The sequence below is a fragment of the Lonchura striata genome, chromosome 3 (genome assembly GCF_046129695.1).
Source record: "Lonchura striata isolate bLonStr1 chromosome 3, bLonStr1.mat, whole genome shotgun sequence".
Lineage (NCBI taxonomy): Eukaryota > Metazoa > Chordata > Aves > Passeriformes > Estrildidae > Lonchura > Lonchura striata.
The window spans coordinates 47,271,608-47,289,876 of record NC_134605.1 but is presented as its reverse complement, the minus strand read 5'-3'; the positions used below and the strand labels follow the sequence as shown (position 1 = coordinate 47,289,876).

The 18,269-nt window shown below is 40.5% G+C and overlaps 1 protein-coding gene across 3 annotated transcripts in view; it reads right to left on the bottom strand.

Annotated features, from left to right (window-relative positions):
* Window positions 1-1,560: 1,560 nt before the first annotated feature.
* Window positions 1,561-18,269, bottom strand: part of FMN2 (formin 2) — a 160,365-nt gene continuing 143,656 nt past the window's right edge. For 2 of the 3 annotated variants that reach the window (XM_077782124.1, XM_077782125.1), the window contains 2 exons: window positions 13,163-13,244; window positions 1,561-11,637 (listed from right to left, as the gene is read on the bottom strand). In XM_077782124.1, the coding sequence (XP_077638250.1) occupies window positions 11,560-11,637; window positions 13,163-13,244 (160 nt within the window). In that variant the 3' untranslated portion in view covers window positions 1,561-11,559. Of the gene's footprint in view, window positions 11,803-13,162; window positions 13,245-18,269 lie in introns of all 3 variants that reach the window. The other variant, XM_077782126.1, reaches the window with a different exon arrangement.

Here is an 18,269-nt window from a genome sequence, read left to right as displayed (position 1 = left end):
GGGGAAGGGAGGAGAAAAGTGCATGTTAAACTCAACTACAATGGGACTGCCATGTTGGCAGAGCCCCAGTGTAAGGTGGGTGGCAAGTGAAGTTTCTAAGACAGTAAATTTGAGCAGCAGCTGGGAATACAGTGCTGATGCAATAGGGACTCTTTGTGTTCAGAAAGACATTTTTTGAGGCAATGGACTTAACCTCTGGGTGCTCTAATAATTAGCTTGGAAGAATATCAGATAGAGGAACAGATGGGTCAGTTGTAAGCAAGAGAATAACTCAAAGAATCTGTTCTGTAATGAGAATCCTCTTGATGGGTGGCAGACATGAATGGTATTGGGGCATGGTTTTCTCTTTTCTCCCTTTGCTGTCTTGTTTACACTATATATTCAGAAAAACTCAGCTTCATCAGTTTTCGCTTATTCTGTCCACAGTAGTTTAAAATTTGTGTAACTGAAGTAACTAGTATAGTGGATTTGTCACAAATTTGGCTTTGCTTTTAACCTATAATCTGCAACAAAATAATTGCAATGCAATGACTTGCTATATGTTCTCTCAATGGAATTAATATTTGCTTCGAACTTTTTAAGCTGATCACTGAAAAACTGGGCAAGAAAAAAAAGTCAGTCAGTGGAAGATCCCTCTAATTATTATTCCCACTGCCACAGCTGGTTAATACTTAACTAAGTTTTGGAAGTGTTTGGGATGATGAAAGGTGCTACAAAAAAAAGATAACCCACTACAGTGTCATGACGTGACAAAGTGCCATGCTTCTGAAAGGCTTTAATTGGCAGGAAAAACAACATGAATCCTCTTAGCTCCTCATAAAAACCCAAATTGTTGCCAGCACATCGCATCTGCTGCTCAGGTATGAAAGTCCTTCTTTTGCTGTTGCATTTAAGTAACGGTGAGCAATATGTGGTGTTGGCAATCAACAAAGGGTCAGAATTTTGTCTGTGAGAACTCTTGTAGCATTAGGGCCAATTCTTCAGTGTAGAGTGCTTGATGTTTCAGTAAAGAGGGGGATTGCAGCAAATGAGGGGAGAGGGGACCAGTGGGGTGTTCATCCTCTTAAATAAAAAAAAAAAAAACCAAACCAAACAAACAAAAGAGCATTGGTCCAGAATTTTGTAAAAAGTTGAGTACGCTACTAAAAACAAAGAGCAGAAGTGTAATTTGTGCTGAGTCCTCTTTGGATGTTCCGTGGGTCAACTGTGGTGCTGCACATAGTGGGCTACTTTGCATGGAGTTTTGAAATAGGCTGGAGAGGAGCTATATAAAAGAGAAAAATGTTCTACCAAATTGGCTGGGTCTTAGTAAAATGAAAGAAAAATCTATGTTGCAGCATGCGTCTTAAGATCATAATATGGTTCCATCAGCTGCAGTCAACCTTTGACACTTTAGAGAGAGAGAGGGAGGCTTGAAATAACTTCTAGCATCCATGCTGCACATCCTGTAGAAAGGGTATGTATGTATGTGATAGATTTAGGAGGTTGCTGGACCTTTTAGGAGGTTGCTATAATGACGCCATTGAGGCAGGATGGTTTGAAAGGACTCAGATTCAGAAGGCTGGGAATAGAACTCTGATTTATTTCAAATACATTGCTCTTTTTATAGAGAATATCATCCAGGCCCATTCTATTGGTCCTAGAGTAAAAACATCTTGTGTGCAGTGAATGACGCACAGTGGCAGAACTTATCTATAAACAATGTGAGCAACAAGAGAGATAAAAAATTATTTACATTCTTTCTCAACTGCATCTCAGACTTCTGCCTGGTTAGAAACTGTCCATTCTCTCTGACTGAACTGAGAATACCCACACTATAATACTTGTATATATATATATATATATATATATGTGTGTGTATATATATATATATATATATATATATATATAGATAGATAGATAAGGATTATAATGTGCAGATTATACTTTTCAATTAATGTTTTTGCTCTACTAGTAATTTCTTGAGACTGTTAACTCAGCAATATAGTAGGACCAGGTTACAAACCTGAGCCAAATGCAAGAGTGGGAGGCATTCACAAGCTGGAGAGTGAGTTTTACATAGTCTCCTTGGTTAAAGAACACTGAAGCTCTCACTACCACCACCTGGGGAAAAGGTAGTGTATCCACATAACTGGGAATTACTGTCACTACCAAAGAGAAGCCTTATTTCCTCTGCTCTCTTCACAAAGGCTCTTCCTTGATCACAGGAGCCAGAATGGGATGTGGTGCTTAGGGAACAAATAGTATGTAGCAAACTACAGCATAACCAGAGAGTGACAAGAGAAAACAGTTGTTTCATTATTCCTTTTATTTTCTTATAAATTAACATTCTAAAAAAAATTGGAATAGAAACACTAAATACAGTATTGCACATAGTGATCTTTGTTAGATGATCTATTATTTCATTTAGTATAGTAATATACATACTGTAGGTACTGAAGAGAACAGGAAGGCTACAAATGAAAACATGCTACTGTATCCTTGCACTTAGGAGCAAAGTTAGGAGAAGACTACTGTTTACATAAATACAAACATGGATTTGAATCAGTGCCATTAAAATAGCTTTACTCTGTAAAGTATTTTTTTTTTTCCATAAGTTAGTCATAACAGCAAATAATCTCTTGTTTTCTCTTCCCCAAATAGTAATGTTACTCCCATCAACACAAAATTTTAGAATTCCATTCTTGGTAATTTATATCCCTGCCAGAAATTACTGCTAGTACAGATTTTCACATAGGTTTATCAGCAACAGGAGACTTACTTTTCACACAGTGAAAAAAAACATATTTTCTAGTGCTTGGTATATGTGAAGAATAACAGATTCCTGAGGTCATATTTTGCACTTCCTTTTATGACACCCTGTAGAGTATATTAGCCTCTGAACAGCTCGGAATGTCTCTTGATGTGCTAGATTAGACAGGGAATAATGCAACTCAGAAGGTTAGAGCTCATTTGCCTTACCCCAGTGTCTTTCAGGCTCCAAAGCTGTGAGCACCTGCATCCAACTGAGTTGCACACATGGTCTGCTTTCAGGAAAAATTAGCTTTGAGAGAAAAACATTATCAATCAAGCTGATTGGTTTGGGACTTTTAAGTATGGACTGGAGGAAGGGGTTGTTATCAGTTGATGTCCTAGGGTGACGTTATGGTGTTTGTATCCCCAATTATGTGTTCTGTTTATGTTTGATATTATATTCTGTGCTTTCAGAACTGACCTGAAAGTGAAGGTTTGTTTTCTCTTGTTATCAGCCAGCTCATCTCCCACCATGGTCTGTTGTCTAGGACAGGCTTTGCTTGCTTGCTTGCTTGCTTGCTCTTGCTCCTGCTTTTGCCTTTGCTTTTGCTTTTGATTATTAGTCAGTTTAGCTAAGCAGTCCAATCTTTTCCCTGGACTGTTTTCTTTTTGCTTTCCCTTTCCTGAATATCATTCCAACCTGCTCTAGACTGGGACCTGAGAAACACAGAAGCACCAAGAGCCTGCATTTAGTGATCTGCAGTGGGCATCCCCAGCGTAGGAGACTAAGAACTGGGTGACCACTCCCAGGAGACACTTTCTGAATTCATTATCTCTTCAGAGTAGTGAAAGAGGTTTTGTCATGTGGTGGGGTTTTTTTGGTGGTTTTTTTTGGTTTTTTTTTTTTTTTTGTTTGTTTTGTTTTGTTTTGTGCTGGGGAGTGTTTTGCTTGTTAAATAAACAGGTTTTTTCCCCACTTCTCTCTGAGGAAATTCTTCCTGAACCAGATGGGGAGGAAGGGGCTGTGGGGGTTTGCTTTCTGGGGGCTCCTTCCGGAAGTTTTCTCCCAAATTTGCCCTAAACCAGGACAAATATTTTGGCACCCAATGTGGGTCTTGAGAGAGTGGAAAAAACCCTGTTCTAATCATAGTCTGGTTCTAATTACTTTGTGTTGGTATAGAGCAGTTACTGGCTATGTTGTTTGAATTCATAATGTCTCTTGGGGTGGAGGCCTGCATGTGTTTCTGGTCCCTAGGGTTTTTTGAGATCTTAATCCCTCTAGGTTTCTTTTATTATCCAGGAATAGCTCCGGTATTGTCCCTAATACGTAGATTTTGCAGTAGAAGGGCATTGCCCAGAATATCCATCAGGCTGGGCTTGGGTGTAATGGCTTGCTTGGGGTTTATAAATGTGCTGAAGTCTGTTCCAGGAATGTATGGTTCATGGTTATGGTTGTGCAGCCAGTTCGTAAGAGGGGAAGCAGGGGATGAGGCTTTTCAGCCTTTGCTTTCTTCTTCTCTTCTGAATCTGTTACCTCTCATTAGAGAATGTTGAGTTTCCCCTGAATGTTAAAGAGACGATCTTTCTGGTGTTTAATCTGGTAAGCTTTCTGAGACAGTCTGCAGTCTCTCTAGAATGAGGGCTGAGATTTCTAGAGGGGCTGATGAGACCCCTGACCCAGGAGTAGACCCAAGTGTGAGAAATCCTGAGTGCTCTGGGAAATGGGAGGATATGGGCCAAATCTTAAAGGAATTTTCTGACCCTATAGCCTGGGACTTTCCATGTAGACAAATGCAGAATCCAGCTGACATGGCAAACTACCTGAAAAAAAAGTGCCATGATAACTCTAAGGAGAAAAAGATCATTGCAGTGAGCTGGGCCCTGGCATATGCTTATCGCACCCTGCTAGATACTGTAGGGCAGCAGACAGAGGAAGGAGGGCAGGGAGATAAATCAGCAGCTATCCCAGTCACTCAGGCTGCAGCCAACACACCCAGCTTGAAGCCAGCAGCTAAACCAGACAGTGAGCCTAAGCTAGCAGCTAAACCAGACTCAGCAGCTAAGCCTCAACCAATGGCTGTTGCTACTAGCACGAGAAGTAGAAAGAGCACGGAAAAGACTGATCAACCAGTGGATGATGATGATGATGATGATAATGCAGGAGAAGGACCCTCAACACCTCCTGACATAAAATCAGGAGTCAAAGTAACTGGTACAAGATCAGAGAACAATACTGAGTCCTTTTCCCTAAAGGACCTTCGTGGCCTAAGAAAGGATTACATTTGACGACCTGATGAGTCTGTAATTAGTTGGTTGGTCCGTCTTTGGGATGCTGCAGGTGAGGCTACAATTCTGGATAACACTTAAGCAAGGCATTTGGGATCCCTGTCACATGGTCCTGTCATTGACCAAGGAATGATGACCCTCACAGCCTCTGGGCACAGGCTCTGGAAAGTGTAGCACAAAGATACTGGTAGGCAGATGATCTTTATATGCAGTAGACCCAGTGGAAACCATAGAACAAGGGATCCAACATCTGAGAGAAATGGCAGTGGCAGAGATTATCTTCTCAGATTAAATAACAACTAGAAATCCAGACTTGGTACCATGTACATCTGTGATGTGGCAAAAACTTGTACGACTTGGGCCAAATGAATATGCTTCTGCTTTAGCAATAATGAAGTGGGATGAGAGGGATGAGACCGTGCTCGATATGGCAAAGAAGCTCCGAGCATATGCAGATGTTGTACATGGCCCAACCCATGCCAGAATTGCAGCAGTAGAAACACGTCTGCAGAAATTACAAGACAGGATAGAGGAGAATCATGAGTCTCAGGGAGGAGATTAACGAGGACCTTCTCCAAATCTCGGCAGTACAGATCAGAGGTTCTGGTATCCCAACACAGATGTTCCTCAGATGGAGAGAGAAGGTACACCCCACAAGCTGAGCTGTGGGTCTTCCTGCATGATTGCGGAGAAAACATGAGGAAATGGGATGGAAAATCTACTGCTGCGCTGGCACAAAGGGTGCATGAACTGAATGAAGGCAAGATTCGGAGACGAAGTTCCACCAAAAGGAGAGCAGCTCCAGCTGCCCGTAGCCAGACTGCCAGGTATGATGATGGTGATGACACGTCCGATCCCCTTGAAGGAACCTCTAAGATATATGTCCAAGAACAGAAGGATAAACAGGCTTAGAGGGGCCCTGCCTCTAGCCAGGTAGAAGCAAGGGAAAACTGTGTTTTCTGGACTGTGTGGATTTGTTGGCTTGGCATATCGGAACCACAAAGATATAAGGCTTTGGTTGATACTGGTGCACAATGCACATTAGTCCCATTGAGACATATTGGGGCAGAATCTGTCTCTATTGCTGGTGTGACAGGTGGATCACAGGACTTTAACTTGGTGGAAGATGATATAAGTCTGACAGGAAATGAGTGGAAAAAACACCCTATTGTGATGGGCCCAGAGGCCCCATGCATTTTGGGCATAGATTACCTCCAAAGGGGGTATTTTAAAGACCCAAAGGGACTCAGGTGGGTATTTGGGATAGCAGAGGGCATCCAGCAATTGAACACCTTGCCTGGACTGTCTGAGAATCCATCTACATAGGACTTCTGAAGGGAGAAGAGCAACAGGTACCAATTGCCATTTCAACTGTGCTGACAGTACAGAACAACTTGAAATGCTGTGGCTCCCATCCATAAGATGATCCAAGAGCTGGAGAGCCAAGGGGTGGTCAGCAAAACCCACTCACCCTTCAACAGGCCCATTTGGCCTGTGTATAAATCTGAAGGAGAAGGGAGATTGACAGTGGACTACCGTGCATTGAATGAAGTGACTCCACCACTGAGCGCTGCTGTACCGGATATGCTGGAAATCCAGTACGAGCTGGAGTCCAAGGCAGAGAAGTAGTACACCACTATCGATATTGCTAATGCATTTTTCTCCATTCCTCTGGCAGCAGAATGCAGGCCTCAGTTTGCCTTTATGTGGAGGGGAGTGCAGTATAGCTGGAATCGACTGCCCCAGGTGTGGAAGAACAGTGCCACCATCTGCCATGGCCTGATTCAGATTGCACTAGAAAAGGGTGAGGCTACAGAACATCTACAGTATATTGATGATATCATTGTGTGTGTGAGCACAGCAGCAGAAGTGTTTGAGAAAGGAGAGAAAATCATCTGAATCCTCCTGGAAGCTGGTTTTGCCATCAAGAAGAGTAAAGTTAAGGGACCTGCTTGAGAGATCCAATTCCTGGGAGTGAAGTGGCAAGATTGACGGCATCAGATTCCTACAGATGTCATCAATAAGATCACAGCTATGTCCCCACCAACCAACAAGAAAGAGACACAAGCTTTTGTAGGCGCTATCATAGGGCTTTTTGGAGAATGGACATTCCTGAGTACAGTCAGATCGTGAGCCCTCTTTACCTGGTCACCTGCAAGAAGAATGATTTCCACTGGGGCCCTGAGCAGCAGCAAGCTTTCACCCAGATAAAGCAGGAAATTGCTCATGCAGTAGCCCTTGGCCCAGTCAGGACGGGACCAGATGTGAAGAACGTGCTCTACTTTGCAGCCGGGAACCATGGTCTGTCCTGGAGCCTTTGGCAGAACGTGCCTGATGAGAGGCTGACCACTGGGATTTTGGAGTCAGAGCTATAGAGGGTCTGAAGCCAACTACATCCCAACAGAGAAGGAAATCTTGGCTGCCTACGAGGGAGTCCAGGCCGCCTCAGAGGTGATTGGCACAGAAGCACAACTCCTCCTGGCACCCTGACTACTGGTGCTAGGGTGGATGTTCAGAGGAGAGGTTCCCTTCACCCACCATGCCACCAGTGCTACATGGAGCAAGTGGATTGCTCTCATCACAAAGCACGCCCATATTGGTAAACTGAATCAACCTGGGATTTTGGAAGTAATTACAAATTGGCCTGAAGGTGAAAGTTTTGGTGTCACAGATGAAGAACAAGAACCAGTGACACGGGCTGAAGAAGCTCCACCATGCAACCAACCGCCAGCAGAGGAAACACGCTCTATTCTCTATTATTACGCTCTGTTCACTGACGGTTCCTGTCGCGTTGTAGGGATGAATTGGAAGTGGAAAGCAGCTGTATGGAGTCCCACACGACAGGTTGCAGAGGCCACTGAAGGAGAAGGTGGATCAATCCAACTTGCTGAACTCAAAGCCATTCAACTGGCCCTAGACATTGCAAAAAGGGAGAAGTGGCAAAAGCTCTACCTCTACACTGATTCATGGATGGTAGCCAATGCTCTGTGGGGGTGGCTGGAGAGGTGGAAAGAGGCTAACTGGCAGCATAGACGAAAACCAATTTGGGCTGCTGAAGAGTGGAAAGATATTGCTACCCAGGTAGAGAAGCTCCCTGTGAAGGCTCACCATGTAGATGCTCATGTCCCCAGAAGTAGAGCTAATGAAGAGCAGCAAAACAATCAGCAGGTAGATCAGGCTGCAAAGATAAGGGTGTCAAAGATAGACCTCAACTGGGAACACAAGGGAGAGTTGTTCCTAGCACGATGGGCCCATGATGCCTCAGGCCATCAGGGTAGAGATGCCATCTATAAGTGGGTATGAGACCGAGGGGTGGATTTAACCATGGAAAGTATTTCTCAGGTGATCCATGACTGTGAGACATGTGCTGCCATCAAACAGGCTAAGCAGGTGAAGCCCCTATGGTATGGGTGGTGGTCCAAGTACAGCTATGGGGAGGCCTGGCAGATTGACTACATCACACTGCCCCAGACATGCCAAGGCAAGCGCTATGTGCTGACCATGGTAGAAGCCACCACAGGATGGTTGGAAACCGACATTGTGTCTCATGCTACAGCCCGTAACACCATCCTGGGCCTTGAAAAGCAGGTCCTTTGGATGCATGGTACCCCTGAGAGGATTTTGTCAGACAATGGGACTCATTTCAAGAACAGCCTTATCAACACCTGGGCTAGGGAAAATGGTATTGAGTGGGTGTACCATATTGCCTACCATGCACCAGCTGCAGGCAAAGTGGAGAGGTACAATGGACTGTTAAAAACCACCTTGAAAGCATTGGGTGGGGGATCTGTCAAAAACTGGGAGCAGCATTTAACAAAGGCCACCTGGTTAGTTAACAGCTGAGGTTCCACTAACCAAGCAGGTCCTGCCCAGTCTGAGCCCCTGAATACAGTAGACAGAGATAAAGTCCCAGTGGCACATGTCAGAGGTTTGTTAGGGAAATCAGTGTGGATCAATTCTGCCTCAAGTACAGACAAACCCATTCGTAGGATTGTCTTTGCTCAGGGACCAGGTTGTACATGGTGGATAATGCAGAGAGATGGAACAACACGATGTGTACCTCAGGGAGATCTGATTGTGGAGTGAGACTCATGTGCAAATAATCATTGTTGGCTGGATGTTACTGCCATTGTCTGTACATGAAAACACACAGACATGAGACAGAAGGAAATATGTAAGTGTTGAAGGTTTGAGCAAGTGAGATGGAAGCAAATGCGTATGAGTACATGAAAGATGGAAGTTTTTACTGGATGAAGTTTTTACATTATGTTTAGTAGTCTGTTGATGATATGGAGATAAGGGGTGGAATGTCCTAGGGTGACATTATGGTGCTTGTATCCCCAGTTGTGTGTTCTGTTATGTTTGATATTATATTCTATGCTTTCAGAACTGACTCTGAAAGTGAAGGTTTGTTTTCTCTTGTTATCAGCCAGCTCATCTCCCACCATGGTCTGTTGTCTAGGACAGGCTTTGCTTGCTTGCTTGCTCTTGCTTCTGCTTTTGCTTTGCTTTTGGTTATTAGTCAGTTTAGCTAAGCAGTCCAATCTTTTCCCTGGACTGTTTTCTTTTCCTTTCCCTTTCCTGAATATCATTCCAATCTGCTCTGGACTGGGACCTGGGAAACACCAAGAGCCTGCATTTAGTGATCTGCAGTGGGCATCCCCAGCGTAGGAGACTGAGAACTGGGTGACCACTCCCTGGAGACACTTTCTGAATTTGTCATCTCTTCAGAGTGGTGGAAGAGTCTGGTGTTGTTATTTTTTTTTTTTTTTTTTTGGTGCTGGGGAGTGTTTTGCTTGTTAAATAAACAGGTTTTTTCCCCACTTCTCTCTGAGGAAATTCTTCCTGAACCAGTTGGGTGGGGAGGGGCCATGGGGGTTTGCTTTCTGGGGGCTCCTTCCAGAAGTTTTTTCCCAAATTTGGCCTAAACCAGGACAGCTGAGCAGTCCAAAACTGATATAGCAAAACAAATTCTGGATTGCAAATAGGAAGTAAGCATGTGGTCTAAAATAGAAGCCCTAAGTCATATATTTCAATCATTAACCTCCTAGTCAGGGACACTGAAAGCCTGGAAGAAATATCTGTAATCCTGTTAAGTGTGACATTGATGTCAATTAGTTGGTAGTCTATGTTCTGTCACTGTGGGAGGAGGTCCTGGGAAGGATTCTCCAGGAATGCCTTGGGAAACCACAGTGGTATAAGGAAAAGTATTGCCCCTGGATTCCTGTCTTCCCCATGTAAATGAAGATATGCCCATCATATGTTGTATCCTCCCCAGTTTATGCTCATCACTGTTTGTACCTTCCTTTAGTTCTAGATAGTTCTGTGTTCTCCATTCCCCATTAGTTCTCTCGAGTTAACCACTCCTTTCCCTTGTTCTCATTGGTCCAGTTTATGCCACTCCGTCTCTGCTCCCCCCTTAAACCCCCTTCCCATTGAACTGTTTGTACCCCATCCACCCCCTTGCCTTTCCCAGTTATATCCTCTGGCCCCTCCTCCCTGCTCACTCCTGCAGCCTCCTTCCCCTGCGTCCCAGTGTCTCCCTGCTCCCGCTCCCATCTCCTTCATCCTCGTTCTCCTCAATAAACCCACGTGGATTACATTGCCTCAAGAGTCCTCCTGTCTTTTGGTGGAGACTTTATTAGGCTATCCAGGCACCTGTGGTCTAGCCAGCAGCGGGCTGCCCTGCCGCACAGGGCTCAGGTCACCCACATATCACTAGAATTGGCTACTGTTTTTCATAAATGTTGTCTCCATATGCATCTTTTAATAGCTCTCTAAAGGAGTTTTTAAACAGTTTTAAATTAACTGTAAAGCTAATTCCAGAAGGGAAGTCATGTACATCTGGCAAAAAGCCTGTCTGACTTAATTGATCAGCAGTTAAAACTATATTATACCTTCTAAAGTTCATGTAAAAGTATTAGCTGCTTTATATATTAACAAACTATAATAGCCAAAGCTCTCATACTCTCTATCATACTTCTGTGCTTTTCTGTACACTTTTTTTTTTTTTTTTTTTTTTTTTTAATGCTGGATTTCTGACCCCCATACCACCTGGCATTCACTATCTGGCAGAAGATGAAGTAAAAGTATGCTGCCTTATCGATTTTAAACATAGTTACAGTAAACATCTTGTTCCACAAATATTTAGTCATGGAGGGCAACCAAACAAGTTGGGAAAGCATTGATTATACTGTATAAACAGCACTTAACAATTCAAAATACAAACTACAAATGCCAACATGAAACAGATACAAACAATTCACTAGGAGTAACATTTCTTTCCCTAAACTAAGTGCAGTGCCATGAAGTATTTGTGTCTGATGTTGCCAGTAGGAATGGAAACGTTTTACTGTGCCGAGTAGCATTCTTACGAAGTTCAACTTAATGCAATTTTCAGCATGTTCAGAACTGATGCAGATACCACTTTTTATGCGTGCTGACTTGTCCTATTTGTAATATACCATTACACTTTACAAAATACCATTTTTGAGTGGCAAAGGAGATACAGAGTACAGGGAAGGTGTTTAAAGTCCATATCTAGTCTATTTCTGGGCACTCCATTAAAGTGATCACATTCATGAATGAATGCAGAATAACATCAGTTGGTGGAAAACTCTAGAGAACAAAATGCAAATTTTAAAAGGTCAAGGAAGCAAATGATCAGGATGATGTAGTTTCCTTCCCTCTCACTCCCCACCCACAGGCATGTTGAATTTTGGTAACCAGGTAACAATGGCTTTTGAATTTCTTCTCTCAGATTTTCATACTTATCTTTGCTTTCTGAAAAATAAAATAAATTTTAAAAATAAGGACAAAATTTGAGTGTACACAAAACCATCTTACACAAATATGAAAAGCATAGAAATACATAGGCAAATGTTTGGTTATATTTACGTAGAACTGGCTTCACAAATAAACTTTGAAGCTAGAACTGAAGTAGACTACAGCTATACACTGCTTGTGAAATATTTTTGTTTACTTTCCTTTTCACTCATCAAATTATCACTCAGACTGAAGGTCCCTGTTTCAGTGCAAAAAAAGAATGATACAGGAATAATTGAAGAAATAGTTATTTCTTAAAAGAAATCTCTCAGTGCCTTCATATACAGCAGTATATGTTAGATGGAGAAATGAAAAACAATGCTAATTTGGGTGGTTCTTTTGAAATAAAGTGTTGATCTTCTTTTAAACAAAATTGATAAAATATATTTTATAACTCCTTACCAAACTAGCACTCCATTTACATTTCTTGTGACACTAGCTACAGTCAATTCTCACAAAACATTCAAAATAAGAAACTATAAATGCAATATTATTGCTTCCTGTATCAAATTGTTAGTTAGAATACTGTAAATTACCTCATGCTTCATTTACAAGATGTGTCACAGATAATATGACTACACAACTATGACTGACTACAAAGCATGAAAGAATTAAGTCATGTCTTGGGGTAGTTGGGAGCAGGCACAGACATGTGAAAAAAATCTAATACTTTCCAGACATAAATGATGGCCAGTTTCTACAGTTATGAATTAAATGTAATACCAGAATAATTTTTCTGTAAAATCAGTCATGCTCCTTACAATGGTTAGGCAATCATAGGGGAAAGGTTTTACTGAATGACCAGAATTACTCTATTATCACTGAAGTTATTTATTTTCAAAAGAATGGTGAGAGCCCAGTATTATCTATTTCTAGTTATTCTATTCCAAACAAATCTGTATCAGTGGATCAGAAAATACTGTATTTGATACAGTTATTGACCTTGAAAAATCTATAACTATTGAAGTTCCTCCTTTCACACTGTATTTGTAGAAAAGTGTGAATACAAATGGAATAAGCTGGAAGACCAAAACTACTTTTCTGCTTTCTATGTGCATCCTACATCAAGTCTTGGAAGAACACAGATTGGCACAGTGAGGCCAATAGATACTCTTGCTTGTGCTACATCTATTTTGTGGAGTAATATGCATAAGCAGATTTAAGTTTGTTAATTTAACACCTTTAAGGAAAATGTTAAACACTAAATAAAAAAACAAAAACATACATCAAGAATAACTTACCTATAAAATTCAAAGAGAAAAATATATAACAAGTGATATAAACTATAAACAGAAGTATTAATACAAATTTTACTTACAATTCCAGAATCATGTTTTTGTCTAATATTGTATAGCGACTTCCCCTTTTTCTGTCTGCAGACTTCCTCTGCTTCTTTGACTCTGAAGAGAGACAAAATCTATAAATACTCCTGTACACCAACATTTACAAAGACAATGCAGTATAAAACTTACAAGTTAAGGCCTGAGGACACAAGTGAATAACTTTATTCTCCATATATTCATTAGCATGCTCCACAAAATAGTTCTTGCACCCCAGGGCTGTTGGCACCATACCCGGCAATTATATGGACAGGCATAATCAATTCTAGTACAATCAATTCTAGTGCAAAAGCAATCAGTACTTACTGCAGCTGAAGTTTCAAATGTATGAGGGCTTAAAATATATTGGATGATATGTAGTTTACATTTCAGAGCACATATTGCCAGGAAAACACCTTTTCTTTTTAGCACTGTTTAAAATATTTCTTCTTCTATTTCAACTCTTAGTACTTCAATCACAGTTTAAACAGTTTGTCACCAAGCTATGTTCCCCTGCACCTATTGTTGTTTATATTTAAAATGGCAAAATAGCTTAACCTAAATTTCCAATCTTTACTCTCAACCTTTAAAAACAAAAAGTGGAAAATTTCCATGGAACATGATGTTTAAACCAAGGTGATGCAGGTGACTGCACACATCTCTTTAATTCCAAAGTTGAGGAACCTCAAGGCTACATGACCACGGAGGATGAATGTACTTCAGCTGCTAGGATGTAAAGAGAGGAGCAGGTTTTAAAAGTAAGGGTCCACTTCTTAGTGCTTCCTGACATGTCAAACAGTACCAAATTAGGACCTTGTGAAATGCCACCACATTTTTGGTGAGAGAAATGTCCTTTTTGTCATGCAGATAGGAAACAAACTGTGAAAGGCAGAAGACTACACTCAGACTGGGAACCTGCCAGACTCAAGCTGATGGGTTCAATGTCACACTGTAAAATGTTTCTTTACAATTTTCATTCATTTTATATATCAACCTTGTAAACACACATGATTGCTGGAACACTGATAATATGAATTTATGTTATGAATTCTCTGAGCTGCAAAGACTTACATAAACACTTTCTATAAGAGAACATTAAATCATGTGATCTTTAATTTTTTTTAATGAGAGATGAGAATTTTATTGATAAATAAGAAACTACAAAAGAAAAATGTAAACCCTATATTGGCTTGATCTTGCCAAAAATATGGACTTGAGATAGCATTTAGTCTGACTTTTCACCATTATCCAAGAGCGAAAAAATAAGCAACAGTTGAATGATATTAAGAAATCATATATCCTTGGCTGGTTCCTTGCAGTTCATCTCCAGACCACTAGCATGTCTATTATTTCACTAAGGCTACACAAGAAGAATCCAACTTTGTGTCACTATTATTTTTTGAATATTTTTGTGTGTGTGGTATGGGCCAAAATTTTGAAAATAAAACTCCAGCTGAGTCTGCTAAGCACAGTAAAAATAACAGCTTCATATTTACCTCTACTTTATTCAACTTCACCAGACACACCTTGTTTTTAAGTTTCAAATTTATACTTTCAAAAATTAATTTAAATTAGTTAATCACTTCTTTTCCAGCACTTCCACAAGCTGCCCTCGTCATTTGATGGCCTTGTATGTTAATGTAGGGAGACCTTCATGTGCACAGATTGCAGGGGAAAAAAGCTTTGAAACCTATTCTTTCAAGCTGTAATGCTTTTGCTCTGACTGCAAATCAGATAGATTGCCGCATAACCTAAAACAAAAATGTCAAGCAGCCAAGTCATTCACCTTTAAAATGTATTTAAGTAGATTCAGTAAAAGTGGCAGCCAAAATGCAGTGATAGCTTCAAATAGAAACTTATGGGAATGATGCAGAATGAAGGAAAAATCAAGATATTTTCTTTTCTCTATAACAATTTTTCTTCTACTTCATGTCTACTTTTCTTTAAAGGAGAAAAAAAATATCTGTGACATTGATCTTCCCATGATCTTTTCTAAATATTCAGACACATTCCAACCTATCAAAAACTACTCTTACAAAGTCAGATATAAAACAGCACATCTATCATATAATTTCCTCTTTTTCAAATACAAGTATAGTTGGCTCCCTTCACTGTACACATCATTTAAATAACAAAATGAAATCTTACATGTGAGTAAATTAGTATCAAATCCCTGTACGTATGCAGGGACTATACAAGGAGTATTGAGTTTATCAAAATGACTTTTATCGAAGCAATGTAATATATGCAGGTATTCGGACTACTCAACATGCAAATGGCAGCATATGTAATGTACAAAAATATTTACCAAATCAGTTCACACAGATCCAGATGTTATTCTTGGGAAATGACAGGGAATCTTCAATTCCAGTCCTTGTCCCACCTAAACATCCCCCTTCCAGGATGGATTAACCATTGCTTGCTAGCATACCAGATCACAAGACAACACAGCTCCCTGTGGGTCTCATGTTAATTCAAACAAAAATCCTCACAAAGTAAGGAACCCTTGATAATGCATCTATTTTCTAAAGACCAGGTCCCATTAAGTGCCATTGTCAGTGTAGCATCTCTATATATTCTCCTTCAATTAGAGAAACGGCTTTCTAGAGAAAGGCTGTTTCTGCTTGAAACAGAAAAATGTTAATAATATGCTACCCTGTGAAGGAGGAAGTCAGAACTTCTGTAGCCCTGAGATGAAAATGATCCACAACCTCCAGACTGATAAGTGACAATCTTAAGGCTGTATTTCCCAAATTTCCAGTATTATGTAAGAAGTGCTGATCTCAATAGTATGGTTCTGGTTCTCAAATTTTGGGAGCTTTTATGCAATTCCTTGGAATTTGAGTCTATTTATTCATACCAAGGGAAATAAAGAAGATGAGAAGCATTTAAGCTAATGCACTTAAGGCTGAGAGCTAGCAGCCACTCAGTTCCAGTTCCAACCATATCACTGACTCACTGTGTGGGTTTAGGACTGTCCACAGCCTCCTGGCTCGCAGCCTGCTCTCTGTGCAGGAAGCTCCAAGTGGTTGGATAGAGACTCAGTGAAGCCCATGTGACCCATGCAAGAAACACCCTGAGAAATGTAAAGGTAGCACACCAAAGGCTCATTTCAAAGTTGTTAGTTTGTGACCATATTAAATCTGGAAGCATGAAGCATGTATAAATCTACAGCTGTATCTAAAAAAGAAAAGCCAGAAGACTGGTGAAGTAGAGGCAAGGGCAACTATTAGCCTTCCACAGGGCCAAATCATAAACCAGTGAGTGTGGCTAGCAATTTTTCCAGTAGGGAAATATATTTTGTGAAGGCTGATCATACAGCTTAATTAAGATTTTATTAAATGTAAAATTAAAATAACTTAATCCTCCTGGAAGAGGAAAAGGATGTGTTTTGTAGGAGCATCTGCAGTGTTTAAAGTGATGTAGAAAAACAGATAAAAGGTCCCTTGAAGTAAGGGCAATAGTCTTAGTCCAGCTGGAAAATAATTGCCACTAGCAAGTTTTTGTCATCTTAGGTTTTCTCTATTGGCCATGAATGGTTTTTTCATCTTTTCATGAAACTAACAAGATTTAGGCAAACGCATATTGCTTATCAGCTCATGGCTGGTTCAAGCTATATTTCTCACAATGGAAAGCAAATCCCTGTGTACCTTCCTCTTGCTCAGGCTTTTCCTGCACTACTTCCCACTGACTTCAGTGGGACCCTGATCAGCATGGAGGTGCAAGACAATAATCTAAGACAAAAAAATGCAAAAATTGCATTAACATTACTGATAATGGGTTAACTAAACTGTGGTGAATAGATAGAGCTTTATGAAGAAATTAATGGGCCTAAGTCAATAACAGGAGGAGGAAAAAGGATTTTTGGAGGAAATAACACAAGACTTCCAACAGTCACAAGAGAAGAAATAGCAACACAACAACATATTTCCAAGCTCCAGGCCAAAATGGTACTACCCCGTGCCAATGCAGAGCTCAAAGAGCAAAAAAACAGTTAAAAAGATACTCCTAGGAAAGGGGTGGGTATTCAATTGTCCGGCCTTCTGTGGAAAAATAGGCTGCCACTGGGGAGACTATGGAAGAAAAGTTTGAGAAAGGTGAGTGTTCCCCAGTTCCTAAGAATTATAACCCTTAGGCAAAAGCTGGCATGTGGTAGATTGATTTATTGTTCTGAAAATATTTAATACTGTTTTTACTTAAACTACTTAGTTCTTCACTACTAATACTTTCTGTTAGGGAAGCTGTTTGGTCCTCTTATAGAGCCATCATTCTCAGTGGCAACCAGATCCTCAGAAGCAGGACAGATCTTCCAGGCATGATCTGAGAGTGGGAGAGGAAGATGGAGGTGAAAAAGACCTGGTGTGCTCTTAGAGAAACCAGGTGATACCCTTAACTGGATAAGTGTGGTGGGAATGACTTGCAAGCTTCCAGTGTGTTAACTTTGCTAAACTGATGGTCAAACTATCCCACTTCATATTTACAACCACTTCTCAAAATCACTTCATTTCAGCAAAAATGACTTTGTTTCATTTACTATCAATTCCTGTCCCATCTTATGCCAATTCTGGCTCAAAAGTGAGCATATTAGTTTGACAGAAAAATAACATCAGCTGTGTTACTTTTAGCAATTTTTGCCTCTTATTCCTTTCCCAAGTAGTTTCTTGATTTTGTCTTAGTAGAGAGCATAATTCTACAAAAACTAGAGCTCCCAGCCTAGACAACCAGAGAGTTGATTAACACTCACTGTATTAATCTGAAGAGCAGGGTTATCCAATTTCTATAAATATTTGTTAAGAGTGTTCATCTCTTGAATCTCCTTAAATAATAGATTTAGCTAAAGCATTTCTTGCATTATTTCAGAATGAATATACTTCCAAATAGCCCCAGAAATAAGAAAACATGCAGGGAACATAGAATATTGGGCGATCAGTGGATCTGTTAAAAAAAAATTTTAAAAATCTACAAGCAAATGAATAGCCAGTCACTTACAGAGCCTAAGACTTATAGGCCTGAAATCTGCTACTTAATAAGATTGAGTCTATCAATTGTCACCTGTAGCAAAATAAGTAGTTTCTTATTTCCATCATAATAAAAACTTTTCTCTAG